Source organism: Bufo gargarizans, chromosome 4 (assembly GCF_014858855.1).
Source record: "Bufo gargarizans isolate SCDJY-AF-19 chromosome 4, ASM1485885v1, whole genome shotgun sequence".
NCBI classification, from domain to species: Eukaryota; Metazoa; Chordata; class Amphibia; order Anura; family Bufonidae; genus Bufo; species Bufo gargarizans.
Window position 1 is genome coordinate 184,867,334 of NC_058083.1, and position 22,734 is coordinate 184,890,067.

Here is a 22,734-nt window from a genome sequence, read left to right on the forward strand (position 1 = left end):
ACTGATGTTAATTTATTGATGCTTTGTTGCCGCGTCTGGTGTTCCGGATGTATGTACGATATACGCGTCTTTGACGTTCTTGCTATTATTATTATTTATTTCTTTTAAGGTTGACCCCATCGCTGCTGTTGGACTGCTGTGAGTGTCTTCTGCGGTTTCTGTTGACGCCGTGCCTCCAAGTCGGTTGTTCGAGGACGCGGTGATCGCTTCGTTGGAGTTCTCCTGGTTCCGGTTGTTCCAGTTATTCCGTTGGTGGACTTGTTGAGACAAAGAAAGAGGAAGACAGACTGAAGGGGTGGTCCCTTTATACTGGGACTAAGGGGGAGGGCTGTGTGCCCATTGGTTGATTTTGTTGTTGGATTCTTTGCTGCTGTTGTGTGTCAGTAAAGAAAGGGTTAAGCAATACTCGCCTCCGTGTCTTATATAAAATCATGACTTTACGTCATAGTTTAGGAAAATCATACAATTTGGTTCCACAAACACATTGGGGCACATGTACAATATCACAAACGTCTGTAAGGGGGAAAAAAATTATTAAACTGACCCTGTATCTGTTGCAGTTCCAGCACACTGGCAGGAGGCCCGAGCGTCTGTGGTGTCCTGTATGTCTATTAGGCCTCTTGCAAACGAAGGTGTGCTGGCCGTGCCCGTGCTGCGGACCGCAAATTGCGGTACGCGATGCACAGGCACCGATCGTGGGCCAGCTGCATGCGAATTGCGGACCCATTCACTTGAATGGGGTCTGCGATCCATCCGTTATGCCAAAAAACAGAGGAACGGAAGCACAGTACGGAGCCCCAAGGAAGCACTCCATAGTGCTTCCATTCCGTGCTTCCGTTCCATTCCGCACCGCATCTCTGAACTTTTTGACCCATTTAAACAAATGGGTCCGCATCTGTGATGCGGAATGCACACAGACTGGTGCCTCGTGTATTTCAGATCCGCCATATGCGGGCCGCAATACAACCAAGAGGAACACACGGTTGTGTGAACGAGGCCTTAGAGGTATTCTTCATTGAATCTCACCTCATTCTGCAGTATTGCAAGGGTTAACCCTCCTTTGGTTCTGTGTGCAGCTGCTTCTATTGTGTTTATCAGCTCTGCTATATATGCTGTGATGTTTGTCTCACTCACTGCCTGAGCAATAGGTTTACTAGCTTGCTAGATCCTACAAATGTTCTATGAACTGCTTGTCTGCTCGTGTACCAACTTCTGCTTGATTCCTAGATTCGGACCCTCTGCCGCCTGACCTGCACTCCACTGGGCTATTGAAGAACAAATGAATCCTGATTGACTAAGCCTGTTTTTTAAATGAAACCGATTATGTGACTATTGCTTCGATAGCGTACCCTACCGGCATAAACCATACATATTCCTAGAGTCTTACTGACCTGATAAATCCCAAAAGAGTATCCTTCTGGTATAAATCCCGGCAGTATACATTGGCATGCATTTCTTTTAAATTGTTGGATACACTAGTCATAACAAAGGTATGCTGCAAAAAACATACAACACCATGTAGATATTTTTTATAATAGGAGTCAGTGGACACTAAGAGCCCACACAGCACCATAGTGTACATCAGAGGCTTCCATCAGACGTATACATCAGGATTCTCTCCTGTCCTGCAGAGCATGTTACAGATTAGACAGAGAATGCACCATTTCTGAAGAAATCCTGTGAGTGATATATCATTTGTCAGGGTGTATGAGATTTAAAATTGCCGCAGAAAGTGAATTCTACACAATAAATGAAACAACAAGTTGGTGAGGACAGGTGCATGTTTAATGCCCAGTATAATGAGAAGACATGGTTGTCACGCTAGTAAAGGCCTCGGTACAACGTGCTACTTTTCTATTATCCTTGTGGTTTTCTTGTTTCTCTTTATCTTGGATTCCTGAAACATTCTCTCATTTTGTTGTTTTGCTTCTAGTTCACGTTCCAATATTTCTCTTGGGAAGAGGCTTCCTTCATCAAACACGGCTTTCAGGGCTACAATAGTGATAGAATCGCATTTACATTATTCATGCGACTGGCAGGAACCCAAAAAGTCTTTATTAACACCAATGACTGCTAAACTGACCCAGTTTCACATTATTATCCTGTCTCTTATCACAGACAAGGTGACATTTGTATATGACTGAGGGCAGGAACAATCTGAAGTGGAGAACTTCAGTAAATACAGTACATGCCATTAGTAGGCTCTTCCTTCTCTTCCCGTGAACATTTCAGAAGATATTACAAATAGACTCTAATCTTCAGGATTATCCTTTTAGCGAGACAAGCATTCTCATTACGAAGTCTTCGCCATAAATATACATGGTGAATTTCAATTTCTTGTACTAACAAGTCGAGATTAGTATGGCATTGACACCTCAGCCATATAAAAGATGCCTTTGTGACACCCCCCTAAAATTTTTTAAAAGGATCGTCAGATTTGGACAATCTCTACTTATTAGAAGGGTCCTTTGACAATACCCTGATCACAAAGTATCCCCCTGTTAGGACCCTCAGCGAACATCTGGAAAATATTGGTAAACTTGTGTAAGTAATTATTTTCTCTGCAGCTCCACCACAGAAAAAATGAAGCATTACACAATGCCTATTCAGCTCAAAAGACTTTGGGGGTCATTTATCAAACTGGTGCAAAGCAGAACTGGCTAAGTTGCCCATAGCAACCAATCAGATTCCACCTTTCATTTTGGGCAGCTCCTTTGGAAAATGAAAGGCGGTATCTGATTGGTTTGTATGGGCAACTAAGCCAGTTCTACTTTACACCAGTTTGATAAATGACCCCCTTTGTGTGTAATGCAGCTTCTGGGAAGGTCATCCAGATAGAGAGGTTCTCTTTGTAATTGCTTTCCGCTCCGGCCAAAAGATGAAAATCTTTGAGAGGACCTCTTCAAATTAATTCAGAATTTCCTAAAAGGGTATACAAAAAGAAATTTCTAAATGGGAGAACCCCTTTAATATAGTTCTAAACTCCTCTAACTGGAAGGAGACAAAAAGTAATTTTTTTTTTCTACTATCAGAAGCACAATAGGGTGGATTGTATTTGCGCTATAATTTTTGACTTTTTACACTGCTTGTCAATTTTTCAAAGTTGTGAAAAAGTTGGTAGGACAGAGAGGGGGCAAAAATTATAGCAGAAATCTACGTCCACACATAGTTGGCATAGATTTCAGTTTCTGACACATGTGTGAGATGGGGAAACAGCTCTCCTTGTCTGAACATGGTTTGTGTGTTTAAATTAAATGTTTTGGACTGACATTCTGCTATTTGGCCACAAGATGCCGCTGTTTCCTAACAGCTACAGACTGCATATATATCTCCATATTCATGAGAGAGGCGGGGTTTTTACACAAGGTCTGGAGAGGAAGAGAATGACAGAGCAGCCATCTTAGAGGGAGGGGAAGCTAAGGAGCTGTGTGAGCAGAGAGTCTGACGGCATTCAGGTGTGAGAGCAACCCTCGGATACCAGAGCTGCAGCTAAGTGAAGCTGATCGTGTCAAAGACCCTGATCCTGTCCAGAGGAAGGAAGATTGCGGCCAGGAACGCTGATGAGAGCAGAGGAACAAAGCAACATACACTGCGGTACCACATGCTCATTGGAAAGACGTTTGTTCTGTTCAGAGTCACCAGCGGATGCAAAGCAGACCCGGGTCAGTAAGATTGTGCACGCACCTCATCACAGTGTTGGCGCCAAGAGACTGAGACCCGGCCTGTAGTTAGTTAGTTAGGGTCTCTGTTTGTGTCAGGCCACAAGTGTTAATACTGTTCATTGCAAGGACTCCATAACTTAAAGGGACATTTCACATTGGAGAGCTGATAAAATCCCCACAAATTCAAGCCAGGCTGGCATTTTGCTCAGAAGGAATACTCAGGCTAAAAGGACCAGTTATGGGAGGGGGAATACTGTAGATCTGTGTAGGATTGTAAGCTGTTGTGCTGCACCGCAGGCTAGCCGGTACCACACACCCATTCAGCGATTCTTGTTCTTTTAGGGTAATAACAGGTAATGTGTGGCAGTTTAGTTGGGCCCGCCAGTAGGTTAATTACTGCTCTTTCCTCCTGCATACATCAGAGGGCGCCGTGCTGTGCAGCACAAGGGTCTCAGCCTTCAGGCTGGGTGTAAGTAAATTGATTGTATGTTCTCAGCATTTGTGGTTGTGTTTATTGCCACCTGTATCCAGGAATCTCCTCCTTGCTCACAAAGTCAGATTGTCATAATCTCTCAATGCACAGTGCCAGCATAGTGTTCCTTCCCTGTGCTGGCATCAGCCTCAGGGAAGTAACTGCGCATGCGCGAGCTCGCGCCCCGCAAGATTACGTCAATCTGACTTTGTGAGCAAGGAGGAGATTTGTGGATACAGGCGGTGCTGGGCTCCTTCACAGGGGGGCATGGCTGGGCTCCAGAATGGTTAGTACAGTCCCTTGGGCTCCTTACCAGGCTGATTTACATATATATAAAATCATTTTTTACACTCAATAAAACCACTCAGAGCTATGGGACAGGTATATTGCGGACATGCTAGCGGCGATGTAGCCGTGCATGTCCGCATCTCTATAGGGTAAAAAGTGGTGACAGAATCCCTTTAATAAATTTAGCACATCTACTCCAGCAGACTTTTTGGGAGACTAGGGTATGAAACGTTAGTCATAGGCTAGGGCTAAATGGTGATCTTCACTGCGACGACTAAGGATGACAATGTAGCAGTGCAGCCATAGAAATGAATGGGGCCCCTGCATGATGGTGACACCAGAATTGCAATAAAATCCAACCTTGCTGGATTTTTTTTTTCCATTCTAGGGTTGCAGTTTTGCAAAATGCTGGCTGCACTGCTACACAGTGATCCTTGGTTGCTTGACCATGTTGGTGGCCAAGATCGCTGTGTAGCCCCAGCCTTCCCCATTAAATCCTAATTACCAGTATTTCTACCAGAAACAGCTTTGAGGACCCTGCATCTGCACTTGTTGACATTGTTTAACTCACCTCATTATCAGTCTACAACTGTGGAGTCCCCAGATTTAACAGGGTTTATTTTGGGTAGATCAAAAAGGAGGTTTAGATTTCTATATCTGGCAATAATGTCCATTAAAGTGGTAGCAGGTTCTGCATGGTGCCACTGTCTGAGCTACAGGGTATTTAAGTGGACTGAAAGTGGTCTGAGACCCTGGGCACTAGAGTTTAGGGGACACTTATAAAAAACATAGTTGTGATTATGAAACTGATAATCATATCATTTTCTGGGGGGAAAATAGTTTATTCACGTTTCCAGCTTGTATAATATAAAGTAAATGTTATAGTATGGTCAATTTATCATTACTTACATTCAGTGAAGGCAGGGAATTCTACAATATTCAAAGTTTTTTCTTCTACCTTCTCTCCAAAGTATTTGTCAGGATTTACAACGAAATCGGGTTTGCTCATTTCAGCAGTTTCCCGCAGAGAACCAATGTTTAACAAGCTGAAGGTACCTGCCATAAGTAATACAGAACAATCATTAAACTTACTTTGTACAGTTTTACCAAGCTTCATGTTAATCACTACAGCAAATGCTCAATCTGAATATAGTACAGAAAGACGTGCTCTCAATTTGTTCTGCTCAAGTGAAATCAATTCACTCAGGTTAACATTTACAAATGTAGAAAAAATGTCTACAATTGTAGGGCCCTTATATCAACCTACTACATAAGACCAATGGCACCATGTGGCGATCTGATGAGTGACAGTATAATGTATGTTTTCTCCCCAAGGAGAGATAGTACCCCCCAGATGGTTGCTTTATGGAACATATTGCTTATTGCTATATGCTCTGCAACTGCTTGTGGACTCTATAGGAGACTGAAGAGACAATTCTGCAGATTTTAAATCAATGCAATTGGGACCTGGCTGATGTGCTGCATGCACATGGCCATATCTGTTTTGTGGTCTGAAAATTGCAGATCCGCATAATACAGATGCAGTCTGTGTTCCATCTGCATTTTTTTGTGGACCCATTGACTTCAATTGGATTTTGTGGACATATTCTATCTTTTTGTGGAACAAACATACGGATGCAGAAAGCAGATGGATGATCTGTATGCTTTTCACATCCATTTATCCATTCCGCAAAAAGATAAAACATGTCCTATACTTGGCTGCAAAATGGGAACCAAGGACCCATTGAAGTCAGTGTGACAAATGGTCACATGACACAATGGGATCTGGTCTCCTCTGCAGCCAGTGATTGGTTGCGACAATGTCAAACCGGAAGTTTACATCAAGTTCACATCATGTTTACGTGCCAAACCCACTCCCATTGTCGCACCACCCCTTTAAGCATTGTGGATATCCTTAAAGAGGTATTTCCATCTCAGACATTTATGGTACTATCACAGTACTTGCCATAAATGTCTGATAGATGCATGTCCAGCTCCCATAGAATTGAATGAAGAGAGACACAAAGGTGCATGGTCAACTCTCTATTCTCCAGCAGAAGGCGGAGGCAGTCGCCTACAGCTAGGGGCGTAGCTATAGGGGAAGCAGGGGAAGTGGCTGCTTTGGGGCCCTGACCCAGAATGGGCCCATCCAGGAGGAGGAGGACTAAAAGATTTTGTCAGGGCCCCCTCAACAGTATTACACAATGAAATGATATACAGTGACAGTATAGACAGTGTAGAAAACGGATGGAACAGCTGCCGGCCCTGGTCTGAGAGAGCGATCCTTACTAGCCACAGGAATGGGGGCGGCATGAAAGGAAGGGGTTGCGAAAAAATTACTGGGGGAGGGGGACCCTATTCAAAAATTTGCTGTGGGGCCCAGTCATTTCTAGCTACGCTACTGCCTACAGCATAAAGTGGGACAGGAGTCTAAGGACCACTGTTGTCAGCATAAGAGACATTAATGGCATACTCTCTGGATTCTTTAAAATAGTCATGACCCCTGAAAATGTTCTTTTATACCATATAATGGCACAAGTCTTGAGCTGTCTCTGACTTGACATATGCTCCAGGTCTATACCATATAAATCTTACATTAAAAAACCCTAAACATGTTGCTTGCTTACCATTGTCATTATGTTCCATCTGCGGAGACTGATTTAGTGGCTGGGGTTCCACTTATAATAATTTACTATATTGCTGGGCCATACTTGGACAACCTGAAACTACTGGTACGGGTATAGGTGCAGATGGCATTAACAGTGAATCATAAGAGCTTCCCTCATCCACTAATATGTCCATGTAATAGCACCTTAAGGGCCTTTGCACGTGACCGTATGCCCTTCAACACATACGGTCTATGAACGGGCCATATGTCCCGGACCGGCATTGATCGTGTGCAGGGGAGTGCACAGCATCTTAGATTACAATGATGCTGTGCACATCGGGCCGCCCGCGAGGCTATTGTCCCGCACTCGTAAGATCAGATGAGTGCGGGACAATAGTCCCACGGGCAGCCCGGCATGCACAGTATCACAGTAACCTATGATGCTGTGCGCTCCCCTGCACACGATCAATGCCGCTCTGGGACATATGGCCCGCTCACAGACTGTATGTCTTGGAGGGCATACAGTCGTGTGCAAGGGCCTTCAATCAGATTGAAAACATTTCTCAGATGACAGTGTAATTACTTCTGTTCATCCCATTCACTTGTAACTATACTGCACCGCCTTCACAAGCGAGACGACACAGAGGTCCATTTTGAAGAGGAAGCAGTGCTCACATGAGCGCCACTACCTCTTTAAACCGCTGATCAGTGGGGGTACTGGGGATTGGACCCCCGCCAATCTGATATCCTGAGGATAGGTCATCAATACCTTTGCACTGCACAACCCCTTTAAGTTGCCCTGTTCCAGGTCAGGGAGAGAGCCAACTCCTACATCCCAACAATCATCTTTCTTTCATTCTGCAAGAAGACCCCTTCATTTCCTATCTTCTATATTTGGTTCCATAAGACATTTACAAAAATGACTTTGCTAGAACTACTGTACCATAATTGACTCTTACCAACTACTAATATGAGTCATTGACATATCAACTGATGCTAGCCATTTTTCTCTCTCAAATTTTTATGTAGAAAAGTTGTCAGAATAATAGACTAAATATTTGGGTTTAGAAAATCCTATCTTACCATATGATTTAATGTTGAATACAGATGGCAGTCACATTAATATTCATAACGTATGTCATATTCATATTTTTGCTGGCTAATGACAGTGCTATATTTGTAAGCAGTGTTGTACATCATATTTCAAGATGCTTGCAAGTTTAATGACCAGTTTCCATTGTCCCAAATCAAAAAACTTTCTTAGAGTAACATTGTGACTGGTGATATTTTATTTATGATAAATGATGCTGCAGTGAAACGATCATAAATTTAATATGGATCTACCACAACAAATGTCTCTGTGCACTTACCAATTGCATTTTGGACTGAATCCCCAATGAAGTTTGCATGTAACTTTTCTTTTAACCCATTTCTTCTGTATTCTCTACCCAAGATTGTGTTTTCCCAAGGACTATTCCTAAATAAATAAAATGAACAGGTAATAGAAAATGTGTTCATAATTCATGGACTGTAGGTGCAATGCACGGTACAATCAGTATGGACCAACGCTAAAAGAACAAATAAGTATTAGTAACATCATGGGAATAAAACTGAAACGCCATACTTTGGAGGATCTGAAATGATCAATGTTAGATTGTGAATTAGGTTTTTGTGACTTTCATCTTATATGTCAGTTACAAAAAGGAAAAGTGGGACAACATCTTTATAATTAGTGATGAGCGGCATGGCCAATATTCGAATTAGCAATATTTCGCGAATTTTTGGCCGAATATTCACCATAAATCCGCAAATTTGAGAATTTGTGATCTCAAGTCATTGTTTACTTGATTGCGAAAATTGGCAATATAATATATTTGCGATAAATTTGCGATAAATTCATGATTAAAATATTCAACACTATTCACGAATATGAATATATAGCACTATATTTTAAATATTCGCAAATTCTTGAAGTGGCGATATTCGCAAATAAAATCCGAGATTTGAATATTCGTGCTCAACACTATTCATAATCAGTGTACGATAAAGTCTTTTCAATCCAATATCATTTTCTCCTAAAATGGCAACAAAAAAAATCACCCCCTAAACATCGATGACATACTTAGGATAGGTCATGAATATCAGATCAGTGGAGTCCAACTCTCGATACCTCCACCAATCAGCTTTGGGAAGGAACCACAGTGCTCAAGGGAGTGCTGCTGCTTATTCCTTGGCCAGTGACGGCATGTCCATCACAGATCCATTGAAGTGAAAGGGACTGAGCTGGATTACCAAGCACAGCCACTATACAATATGCTTGGTATACCATAAAGAGGCTGCAGCTCTCAGCCCTTTCAAACAGCTTATCAGTGGGGGTGCTGACAGTCAAGAGGACAGGTCATCAATATTTCTGTTGTGGACAACCCCTTTAATGTATTGGATTGTGTACTCTTAAGTTACGAGTAAAACGTTTTGCATAGCTGTTTTAGAAGATTGGTTCTTGGAAGACTTGGGAACAAATATGGCTGTCATTATAGTGTTTTAGAGCCTTGATTGACAAATCAGCAATATAGGATTGGGAAAGCATCCCCAAGTTGTTTTCATGAACAGTCTCAATCTGTTCATTTGAGAAAAGTTGGCATCTACATAAGTCACCAGGAACAGATATATTGGTGAAACATAGCTAAAGCTACAACTTATGGTAGCCAAAGAGACACTGAAAATGAAATGGAACCAATGATGTGGCAAAAACAGCAGGAGCCCTGAGGAAACTGTGTCAGAGCAATAAGCCAAAGGAAAAAACAGTATTAGAAATGAAAGAATGAGTGTACATCAGGATCTATGTACAGCTAATAACTTGGCTAGAGTTTGGAGCACATCCAGCAGCTTAAGAAAAGAATGATGTCATTAAACCACACCGATTGCCATGACAACTCAGCCCTGCAAAGAAAAGGACCCAAAGGATGCCTGTACACGTTAACGTTTTGATCAGGTTTAGTTTAAGTTTTTGATACAGTTTTTGAAGCTAAAACCAGTGGCGCATTAAAATAGGAAGAAAAACAGAATCTTCTCTAGATACAGTTGCAAGAAAAAGTATGTGAACCCTTTGGAATGATATGGATTTCTGCACAAATTGGTCATAAAATGTGATCTGATCTTCATGTAAGTCACAACAATAGACAATCCCAGTCTGCTTAAACTAATAACACACAAAGAATTAAATGTTACCATGTTTTTATTGAACACACCATGTAAACATTCACAGTGCAGGTGGAAAAAGTATGTGAACCCTTGGAATTAATAACTGGTTGAACCTCCTTTGGTAGCAATAACTTCAACCAAACGTTTCCTGTAGTTGCAGATCAGACGTGCACAGGTCAGGAGTAATTCTTGACCATTCCTCTCTACAGAACTGTTTCAGTTCAGCAATATTCTTGGGGTGTCTGGTTTGAATTGCTTTCTTGAGGTCATGCCACAGCATCTCAATCGGGTTAAGGTCAGGACTCTGACTGGGCCACTCCAGAAGGCGTATTTTCTTCTGTTTAAGCCATTCTGTTGTTGATTTACTTCTATGCTTTGGGTCGTGGTCCTGTTGCAACACCCATCTTCTGTTGAGCTTCAGCTGGTGGACAGATGGCCTTAAGTTCTCCTGCAAAATGTCTTGATAAACTTGAGAATTAATTTTTCCTTTGATGATAGCAATCCATCCAGGCCCTGACGCAGCAAAGCAGCCCCAAACCATGATGCCCCCACCACCATACTTCACAGTTGGGATGAGGTTTTGATGTTGGTGTGCTGTGCCTCTTTTTCTCCACACATAGTGTTGTGTGTTTCTCCCAAACAACTCAACTTTGGTTACTCTCCAATTAGCTCTTTGAGATGTCATTAGTCTAGGGGTTCACATACTTTTCCACCTGCACTGTGAATGTTTACATGGTGTGTTCAAAAGTATTATTGTGAGACAAGATAGCGTTCACTTACAGCAAAGGCATTTTACTGCAATAACACCATTAGTATACTTGTGTTACTGAATGAGTTTTACTGCAAAAACTGTATTAGTATAAACGGTTTAGTGAAAGTTTTGTATTATTTCACAATACCATGTCTTTACAGCAAAAGCATTTTACTGCAAAAACTGCATTACCATTGTAAATTGTCAATACCAGTGTGCCGTGTGTTTGTAGAAGGGGTGTGCTAAGGAGGAGGAGGGGACATCAAAGGAGAAGGGTGGTGGCCATGGGGGCAATAAAAAGCGGAGGCAACATACAGTCATAACCTCCAAAAGAACTGTCAGGGCCAGATCTGCCTCTGTTGTGGTCAGTTTGGGAACTGGTAGTGCTGCTGATACTGTGTACATAGGCTCAAAATGTGCCAGACCTAGGTCAAGCTGAGCTGCCACTAGTTCTGTCCAAGTTGCTCCTATATGGTAGTTTTTCTCCACAAGGCCTGCACACAAAACTACAGTGATGTGCAAGGTCTACAGGAATAAAATAAGCCGTGGATGTTCAAACGCAAACATATGTACCAGGGCTCTATTGCAGCACATGAGGCAGCATCACTAGATCCTGTCGGTAAAATACAACTGTCCATCATTCCAAATTTAATTCTGCTCTATAGCATTACTACTTATGGACAGCTGTCTGTAAACATTTTTAAAATGTCGTGCAGTTCTGCACATGAGGCGGGAATATAAAACTGGTCAGCAATTGGAATGTTTTCCTTCTCCCAGTCTTCTTTGTGGCAGCTAGGCTGTATCCCCAAGCAGTACAGTGTCCTTGTCATCAGCAGCTGCTTCTCTTGATTAGACTTCTCCTCCTCTTTGTTCTCTGCTTCATTGTGAGACATGCATAACAGAATGTGTGGCCATGAGTAAACTATTCACAACCAGAAATAGCTTGTGTGCAATCTGAACTCTCACCTGGTCAAGTTGCTGGTGGTGCAGTTCCTACCGTCTCACCATCTCTAAAGATTGTCTCATTTTTAAAATGTCATGCAGTTCTGCGCAAGTGGCAACCAGATCACCAGATCCAGTGGGAAAATAGAACTGGCCAGCAATTGGAGAAAGTTTGTTCTCCTTCTCTTGGTCTTCTTTGAGGCAGCCAGGCCACATCCTCAGCCAGTACAGTGTCCTTGTTATCATCCTCGTTTGTTACTTGTTCTCCAACTCAGTCATCGTTAATGGAATGTGTGGCCAGAAAGCAACTCTGCACAGACTTTTGGGCAGAAATATTGGAACAGTGGCCAGAACTGGCTCAGTTTGCTCCCACTATACTGTCTTGTCATGTCTTCATTGTCGTCTCAGAGAGGGTTTTCAGTGCAGCAGGTGGCATTATCATGGACGAAGTTGTATTCTGCCAGTGTACAAGACATCACTTTTGTCAGAATGAAGGAGGCACAGATCTGTGAGGAGTTTCACACACCTGTGACAGATCGGCCATTGCTTATGGTGGTTATTGGTCACAGGTAGGGTTGAGTGAACACCTGGAAGTTCGGGTTTGCCGGGTTTGGCCGAACTTCGCCGCAAAGTTTGGGTTCGGGACCCGAACTTGACCTGAACTTCACCCCGAACCCCATTGAAGTCAATGGGGACCCGAACTTTTGGGCACTAAAATTGCTCTAAAAAAGTCATAGAAAGAGCTAGAGGGCTGCAAAAAGGAAGCAAAATAGGGGTAAGAGCAGGACAATTGCCCTGCAAACAAATGTGGATAGGGAATTAAAATAACCTAGAATTAAAAAAAAGTTAAAAATAATGATCTTAAACTAGGAGGCGAAGGTCAAAGTGGCAAGGGATGTGCGTCAAACCGGCTAGGCCCAGAGCTGCTACAAGATTTCTCCCATTATCGCATACCACCAGGCCAGGCTTGAGGCTCAGTGGCACCAACCAACTGATCGGTCTGTTGTTCCATGCCCATCCACAGCTCCTATGCGGTGTGGGTTTTTTCCCCCAAACAGATGAGTTTCAAAAACGCCTGCTGTCGTTTCCCTCTGGCTGTGCTGAAGTTGGTGGTGAAGGTGTTACGCTGACCAGATGAGGAGGCGGTAGAGAAGGAAGCGGAGTAGGAGGAGGAGGCAACAGGAGGCAAAGAGAAACGTCCTTCAATCCTCGGTGGCAGAAGGACATGTGCCAAACTGCTATCCACCTCAGACCCAGCCACCACTGCATTTACCCATTGTGCAGTTAGGGAGATATAACGTACATGCCCGTGCTTACTGGTGCACGTATCGGTGGTTATGTGGACCTTGCCACAAATTGCGTTGCGCAGAGTACACCTGATTTTGTCTACCACTTGGTTTTGCAGGGCGGGGATGGCTCGCCTGAAAAAGTAGTGGCGGCTGGGAACCACGTACTGGGGGACAGCGACTGCCATAAGTTTTTTAAAAGTCTCCGTCTCCACCAGACGGAATAACAGCATTTCAAAGGCCAGGGATTTTGAAATGCTGGCATTCAGGGCCTGGGATCGCGGGTGGGTGGGGGGGGGGTACTTCCTCTTTTTCTCCAGTGTTTGGGTGATAGACAGCTGAACGCTTCCATGGGACATTGTGGAGATGCTTGGTGACGGTGACGGACGTGGTGGCGTTGCTGCCACATCCTCTGTTTGCGGGGTGGCAGGTGCCACTGTCACTCCAGAGGGGGAGGAAGAGGCCGAGACTGTAGCAGAAGAGAGACCAGGAGGAGCCTGAGATCTTTTGTGGTTTTTGAGGTGTTTACTCTACTGCAGCTCGTGCTTTGCATTTAGATGCCTGGTCATGCAGGTGGTGCTCAGGTTTAGAACATTTATGCCTCGCTTCAGTCTCTGCACAGAGTGAAAACCACTCGCATTTTGTCGTCGGCACATTGTCTGAAGAACTGCCACACCAGGGAACTCCTTGGAGCTGGCTTTGGTGTGCTCAGTCCCTGGGTGCGGTGGGCAGTAGCAGGCGTACTGGCTAGGGGACGGACACTCTTCTTTTACACAATGCTCCCTTTTTTGCTGTGCGGCTGGTGCTGTGTGACCACTACCTCTTCCTCCGAACTGCACACGTCACTCGCATGACCTTGATTCCATGTGGGGTCTAGGACCTCATTATCCTCCACATCATCTTCCTCCCAATCTTCACCTCTGCCCTCCTTGCCGGTCTGAAAACTGCAGAAAGCTGCAGCAGTTGGCACCTATGTTTCATCATCATCATCAGAGATGTGCTGCGGTGGTCCTCCCATGTCCACATCCTGAAACAAGTGGTTGGGCATCAGTGCACTCAATCTCTTCCACTTCTGGAGCAGGGCTATGTGGACGGCCCTTGGAAACCCTGCCAGCAGAGTGATCAAAAATCATAAGAGACTGCTGCATGACTTGGGACTCAGACTGCTTGGCAAGGGGGTGAGGTGAAAGACAGATGCCCATGGGCTGCAGGTGCCAATTCTACGCTTTCAGCAGGGGACTGGGTGGGAGACAATGTGAAGTAACTCGAGGCACTGTCAGCTACCCAATCTACTACCGCCTCTACTTGTTCTGGCCTCACCATTCGTACACCGGTATTCAGGCCTACAAAATAACGCTGAACGTTCTGTTGCCTACGTGCACCTGAGGAAGGTGTTTCATTTGGGCGTGTAGCTGGCACAGATCGACCAGGGCCACGTCCCTTATTTGATGCTCTCTTCATTCTTTGAGGTCACGCACTGAACAGACAGATTAACTATATTATTTTCCCTCTCAAGTATGCAGTGCAGGTGTACTTCATGCAATAAATGGGTATATGACGTGCACCTACTAACAGAAGGATTAACTATATCAATTTCCCTGTCACGTATGCAGTGCAGGCGTACTTCACACAATACATGGGTATATGACGTGCACCTAACAGACGGATTAAACATATCAATTTCCCTGTCACATATGCAGTGCAGGTGTATTTCACGCAATAAATGGGTATATGACGTGCACCTAACTAACAGACGGATAAACTATATTAATTTCCCTGTCATGTATGCAGTGCAGGTTGTACTTCACACAATACAGGGGTATATGACGCACACCTAACAGACGGATTAAACATATCAATTTCCCTGTCACGTATGCAGTGCAGGTGTACTTCACACAATACATGGGTATATGACGCGCACCTAACAGACGGATTAAACATATCAATTTCCCTGTCACGTATGCAGTGCAGGTGTATTTCACGCAATAAATGGGTATATGACGTGCACTTAACTAACAGACGGATAAACTATATTAATTTCCCTGTCACGTATGCAGTGCAGGTGTACTTCACGCAATAAATGGGTATATGACGCGCACCTACTAACAGAAGGATTAACTATATCAATTTCCCTGTCACGTATGCAGTGCAGGTGTACTTCACACAATACATGGGTATATGACGCGCACCTAACAGATGGATTAAACATATCAATTTCCCTGTCACGTATGCAGTGCAGGTGTATTTCACGCAATAAATGGGTATATGACGTGCACCTAACTAACAGACGGATAAACTATATTAATTTCCCTGTCATGTATGCAGTGCAGGTTGTACTTCACGCAATAAATGGGTATATGACGCGCACCTAACAGACGGATTAAACATATCAATTTCCCTGTCACGTATGCAGTGCAGGTTGTACTTCACGCAATAAATGGGTATATGACGTGCACCTAACTAACAGACGGATTAACTATTATATTTGTGTGTCAGGGGTACAAAGTACAATGTTACATTGCACCCACAAAAAAAAAATAGCTGTAGGTCACCCACAGAATTAACAGCCAGACTTATGATAAGCTTTCTGTGTCAGGGGTCTAAAGATGGTGTATTGCACCCTCAAAAAAATTGCTGTAGGTCACCCACAGAATTAACAGCCAGATTTATGATTATCTTTCTGTGTCAGGGGTGCAAAGATGGTGTATTGCACTAACACTGTCCCTCACTTCAGCTGCCTGCTTTCTTTCCCTTCACTCCTGAGAGCTGATGGGCGGTGCTACACGTGATCCAGCTTATATAGAGGCTGGGTTACATAATGCACCGGCCAATCACAGCCATGCCATTACTAGGCATGGCTGTAATGGCTTCCAAGGGCGCACAGCCTAAAAGATTGTTGATTGGCTCCCCTGCAGCCTTTCAACAAGCTTGATTAAATGCCCGAGCACCGAGCGCCGGAAAAGTTCGGGTTTGGGTCCTGTTACCAAAAATCGTAAAATTCGGTACGGACCCGTACTTCACAGTTCTGGTTCGCTCAACACTAGTCACTGACCGCATCATACCACTGCTGCTGTCTACCTGCCTAACATCATGCGGCCACCACAGACGTTATTCCCCACTGCTAATCCCCCTACTGCCACTTCCATTACATCTACACAACCACCACTACTGCAACTGTTCTGATGGAATGGCAAGTCATGCATGTGCACTGCCACTCCATGCATTCTCTATGGGAGTACTGGAGATACCAGTTGTGCTCATAAGTTTACATACCCTTGCAGAATTTTTGATTTCTTAACCATTGTTTAGAGAATATGAATGATAGCACAAAAACTTTTCTTTCACTCATGGTTAGTGGTTGGCTGAAGCTATTTATTGTCAAACTACCTTGTTTACTCTTTTTAAATCATAATCACAACACAAACTACCCAAATGACCCTGATCAAAAGTTTACATACCCCAGTTCTTAATACCGTGTACTGCCCCCCTTAACATCAATGACAGTTTGAAGTCTTTTGTGATAGTTAAGGATGAGGCTCTTTATCTTCTCAGATGGTAAAGCTGCCTATTCTTCCTGGCAAAAAGCCTCCAGTTCCCCTAAATTCTTGGGCTGTCTTGCATGAACTGCATGTTTGAGGTCTCCCCAGAGTGGCTCAATGATATTTAGTTCTGGAGACTGAAATGGCCACTCCAGAACCTTCACTTTATTTTGCTATAGCCAATGACAGGTCAACTTGGCCTTGTGTTTTGGATCATTGTCATGTTGGACTGTCCAAGTACGTCCCATGTGCAGCTTCCGGGATGATGAGTGCAAATTTTCCTCCAGTATTTGCTGATACATTACTGCATTCATATTGCCATCAATTCTGACCAAATTTCCTGTGCCTTTGTAGCTCACACATCCCCAAAACATCAGCGATCCACCACCATGTTCACCAGTAGGAATGGTGTACCTTTCATCATAGGCCTTGTTAACTCCTCTCCAAATGTAGCGTTTATGGTTGTGTCCAAACAGTTAAATTTTAGTCTCATCACTCCAAATGACTTTGTGCCAGAAGGTTTGAGGCTTGTCTCTGTGATGTTTGGCATATTGTAAGCAGGATACTTTGTGGCATTTGCATAGTGATGGATTTCTTCTGGTAACCCGATCATACACCCCATCTTTATTCAAGTGCCTCCTTATTGTGCATCTTGAAACAGCCACATTCTTTCAGAGAGTCCTGTATTTCACCTGAAGTTATTTGTGGGTTTTTCCTTGCATCCCGAACAATTTTTTTTGGCAGTTATGGCTAAAAGTTTAGTTGGTCTACCTGACCGTGGTTTGGTTTCAAAAGAACCTCTACCTTTCTACTTCTTAATTAGAGTTTGAACAGTGATATTTTCTTACATCCCTTTCCTGTTTTATAGAGTTCAACTACCTTTTCCATCAGATCCTTTGACAATTCTTTTGCTTTTCCCATGACTTAGAATCCAAACAACATTAGTGCAGCACTGGATGAAACATGCAAGGGTCTGTCGGGAGGCAAGAAAGTCATTGACCTTTTATACACACCCACTAATTACAAGCAAACAGATTACAGGTGAAGATGGTTACCTGTAATAGCCATTGTAACCCTTTTGTGTGAAGTTGTGTGCATGTTATCAGGCCAAATCACCAGGGTATGTAAACTTTTGAAAAGGGTCATTTGGGTAGTTTGTGTTGTGATCATGATTTAAAAAGTGTAAACACAGTTGTTTGACAATAAATAGCTTCAGACAACCACCAACCATGAGTGAAAGAAACGTTTTTGTGTTATCATTCATATTCTCTGAACAATGATTGAGAAATCATAAATTCTGCAAGGGTATATAAACTTATGAGCACAACTGTAACTGAGATCTGTACTCAGCTATCTTGATGCTCACCTAGAGACTGAATGGAGCAGCATTCTACATGCACAACTTGGCTCTCCACCAGAATGGCATAAAGAGACCCCTATTCTCGTGATCAGTGGGGGTTCCAGAGGTAAGACCCCCAACCATCAGCCAGTTATCCTCTATCCCCTGTACTTGGCACTACCCCTTTAACATTTGTGTGTGTATAAATACGGGCAGGTATTTTGCCCTTGTTAATGCATACTTTTTGAATGCTTGTGCACTGTTTTTGCAATAACACCTTGTGTGTTTATCTTCTTCAGCACAAGCCACTTCTCACCTTAAAACCCAGGCCGATTTTTGCAAATCTGACATGTGTCACTTTTTGTGGTAATAACTTTGGAAAGCTTTTTCTTATCCAAGCCATTCTGAGAATGTTTTCTCGTCACATATTGTACTTCATGCTAGTGATAAATTTGAGTCAACATATTTTACATTTATTTATAAAAAAAATCAAAAAATTTAAGAAAATGTGTAAAAATTCACTATTTCCTAAATATGAATTTCTCTGCTTGACATTTTCCATTTGTATACTTTATGTTAGCATAATTTTGTAAATGTCATTTCATTTTTTTTTCAAATTTCCAAAACCATTTTTTTAATCACCAATTCAGTTATAAAGTGGTTTTGAAGGGCTTATGTAATGGAAACAACCCATAAATGACCCCATTTTAAAAACTGCACCCCTCAAATGATTCAAAACTGATGTTATAAACTTTGTTAACCCTTGAGGTGTTCCACAAGAATTAAAGGAAATGGAGGTGAAATTTAAAAATTTCATTTTTATTTAGAGTTTCTATGTTAATCAGTTTTTTCTTGCAGCACAGCAAGGGTTAACAGCAAAATAAACCTTAATATACATTACACTGATTCAGCAGTTTACAGAAATACCCCATATGTGTGTCATGGAACCATGAACCAGACGTACAACAAGAGATAAGTGGAAAATAAGAAGGTTTTATTGAAGAGCAAGCCGTAGCAAAGTCCGAACGGATGGCTAAACCGAAGCAGGGTCTTGCGGAGACAGAGGTCAGGAACCAGAAGGGTAGTCAGACGAAGCCAGGAACAGGAACCAACGGGGTAGTCAGACGAAGCCGGAATCAGGAACCAACGGGGTAGTCAGACGAAGCCGGAATCAGGAACCAACGGGGTAGTCAGACGAAGCCGGAATCAGGAACCAACGGGGTAGTCAGACGAGGCCAGGATCAGGAACCAGAAGCAGCAGCAGTCTTGGAAGCATGTGAACACAGGAGGACCAAGCAAGGAACTGAAGCCACAGACCTCCTATATATATGAGCTAGGCATCCAGCTCCTCCCAGTGGGAAGGAGGAGCCGCAGGGTGGGAGGCTACAAGAAAACCCAGAAACCAAGATGGCCGCCAGCACATGTCAAACGAAGGGAACAGCAAGGAGGTAAGACCATGACAGTACCTCCCCCTCAAGGGCCCCTCCTCCGCGGAGTAAGGAACGGTTTCTGAGGGAAGCGTGCGTGGAAGGCTCGGAGCAAGACAGGAGCATGGACATCTGCGGAGGGAACCCAGGAACGCTCCTCTGGACCATAACCACGCCAATGGACCAAAAACTGCACCCGGCCGCGGACCAGGCGTGAGTCCAGGATATTGCTCACCTCATACTCCTCACGATTGCCCACTTGGACCGGACGAGGCCGAGGAATCGAGGAAGTGAAACGATTACACACCAGTGGCTTCAACAGGGAGACATGAAACACGTTGGAGATCCGCATGCCAGGAGGAAGCGCAAGGGCATAGGCTACCGGGTTTACCCTGCGAAGCACTCGGAAGGGACCAACAAAGCGAGGCGCCAGCTTGGGAGTGGGCACTCGAAGGTTGAGGTTGCGGGTGGACAACCATACGCGGTCTCCGACCTGGTAGGAAGGAGCGGGCGCTCGTCTGCGATCAGCCTGGAGTTTCTGGCGCTGCGCAGAGACCTCAAGGGACCTCTGGATCTGTACCCAAGAAGCACGTAGGACGGAAAGGTGATCCTCCACAGCCGGAATATCCTGGGGAGAGAATACCTCCGGTAACACGGCAGGTTGGAACCCATAATTGGCCATGAAGGGAGACGTCCCAGAGGAAGAGTTCACCGCCGTGTTCCTGGCAAACTCAGCCCAAGGCAGGAGGTCAACCCAATTGTCTTGGTGATCGGAGACATAGCAACGAAGGAATTGCTCCAAGGCCTGATTGGATCGTTCTGCGGCCCCATTGGACTGAGGGTGGTAGGCCGAGGAGAAAGAGAGATGAATCCCCAACTGGGAGCAAAAGGCGCGCCAGAACCTGGACACAAACTGACTCCCCCGATCCGACACAATCTCCTTGGGCAAACCGTGCAACCGGAAGACCTCCCTGGCAAAAATCGAGGCCAACTCTTGTGCAGAGGGTAACTTCTTGAGAGGAACACAGTGGCACATTTTGGAAAACCGATCCACAATCATGAGAATGACCGTATGGCCTCGGGATGCAGGGAGGTCCACAATGAAATCCATCCCCAGGTGTGACCATGGACGCTCCCCGGTGGCTATGGGTTGCAAAAGGCCCAACGGAAGGTGCCGAGGGGACTTACTCTGGGCACAAACGGAGCATGCCGCTACATATGCGGCGATGTCGGAACGTAGAGAAGGCCACCAGAACAGACGTGAAACCGCCCAGGACAGCTGATTCTTTCCAGGGTGCCCCGCGGCCTTGGAGTTATGGTAGGTTCGCAACAACCGAGTGCGCAACTCCTCAGGCACAAAACATCTGCCGTTGGGTCTCCCAGAGGGAGCACCAGATTGAGCCGCCAAAATCTGCTCACCCAGAGGAGAAGTCAGGCTGGTGCGAATAGCGGCCAGGATCTGATTCGGGGGTATGACCGTAGTCGGAATCGACTCCTCCCCGGACAGCTCGGAGTACTGCCGTGATAAGGCATCCGCTCTGATGTTCTTGGAGCCGGGTAGGTAGGAGACCACGTAATTAAAACGTGACAAGAACAGAGCCCATCTGGCCTGACGTGGTGTCAATCTCTTGGCCTCAGAGAGGTAGGTCAGATTCTTGTGGTCCGTCAGGATGAGAACCGGAACCACCGAGCCCTCGAGCAAGTGCCTCCATTCTTTAAGGGCCTGCACGATGGCCAATAACTCCCTGTCACCAATCTGATAGTTGCACTCCGCGGAAGACAGTTTCCGGGAGTAAAACCCACAAGGAAGCAGAGGACCCTCTGGTGTTCTACGCTGAGACAGGAGGGCGCCTACTCCCGTCTCAGACGCGTCCACCTCGAGGACAAAAGGCAACCCAGGGTTGGGATGCGACAGAATCGGAGCCGACACAAAGGCGGACTTTAGAGCCTCAAAAGCTCGGATGGCCTCGAGCGGCCAGACCTGAGGATTACTGCCCTTCCTGGTCAGATCCGTGAGAGGCTTGGCTAGCATGGAAAAGTCCCTGATGAACTTCCGATAATAATTGGCGAAGCCCAAAAAGCGCTGCAGGGCACGAAGCCCACTGGGCTGGGGCCACTGTAAGACAGCCGAAACCTTCTCAGGATCCATGGAGAACCCCTCAGCGGAAATGATGTAACCTAAGAAGGTTACCTGGGATCGGTGAAATTCGCATTTCTCAAGCTTACCGAACAGCTTGTTCTCTCGTAAGCGTTGCAACACTCGTCTGACATCCAGAATGTGGGCCTCCATGGATGCAGAATATACCAAGATGTCATCCAAATAGACCACCACACACTGCTGCAACAGGTCACGGAAAACATCGTTGATGAATTCCTGGAAGACTGCGGGCGCATTGCACAACCCAAAGGGCATAACCAAGGATTCATAATGACCGGTCCTGGTGTTAAACGCGGTCTTCCACTCATCGCCCGCCTTGATCCTTACCAGGTTATATGCCGCCCTCAGGTCGAGTTTGGTAAAGACCGTGGCCCCTTTGAGGCGATCGAACAGCTCGGAAATCAAGGGTATCGGGTAAGCGTTCTTGATCGTGATGCGATTGAGACCCCTGTAATCGATGCAAGGCCTCAGCTCGCCGCCCTTCTTTTTCACAAAGAAAAATCCAGCCCCTGCCGGGGACGAGGATTTGCGAATGTGTCCGCGTGAAAGCGCCTCCCTCACGTACTCCTCCATGGCCTCATTCTCCGCTACCGACAGTGGATAGACTTTGCCACGAGGAGGAACGGCACCGGATTGTAACTCTATGGCACAATCGTATGGGCGGTGCGGAGGTAGGGCAACCGCGCGCACCTTATCGAATACATCCCGGTACTCTTCGTATTCAGGAGGCAACAGAGAGTCCGAGGAAGTACACAGCAACTTGACAGGCCCATGGATGCAACTAGCCCCACACTGCGGTGACCACGAGAGGATCTCGACCGATCTCCAATCGAAAGTCGGATTATGCTTCTGGAGCCAGGGGTACCCCAAGACCACCGAGTAGTGTGGAGACGAAATAACCTGGAGACAGACCGACTCTCTGTGAACGGCACCAATGGCCATCCCCACTGGAAGGGTCTCATGAGTCACGTGTGGCGGCAGAAGGGGTCTGCCGTCTATCGCCTCAAGAGCCAGTGGGGAACCTCGAGGCTGCAGAGGAATGGAATTGGCGGCAACGAACA

General features: G+C 45.0%; 1 protein-coding gene across 2 annotated transcripts in view; it reads right to left on the reverse strand.

The window, feature by feature from the left end:
* Window positions 1-1,769: 1,769 nt before the first annotated feature.
* WDR49 (WD repeat domain 49) overlaps window positions 1,770-22,734 on the reverse strand; it is a 188,022-nt gene continuing 167,057 nt past the window's right edge. The window contains exons 17-19 of one of the 2 annotated variants that reach the window (XM_044291706.1): window positions 8,401-8,507; window positions 5,332-5,478; window positions 1,770-1,992 (exon numbers count right to left, since the gene is read on the reverse strand). In XM_044291706.1, the coding sequence (XP_044147641.1) occupies window positions 1,847-1,992; window positions 5,332-5,478; window positions 8,401-8,507 (400 nt within the window). In that variant the 3' untranslated portion in view covers window positions 1,770-1,846. Of the gene's footprint in view, window positions 1,993-2,812; window positions 2,923-5,331; window positions 5,479-8,400; window positions 8,508-22,734 lie in introns of those variants that run through there. The other variant, XM_044291707.1, reaches the window with a different exon arrangement.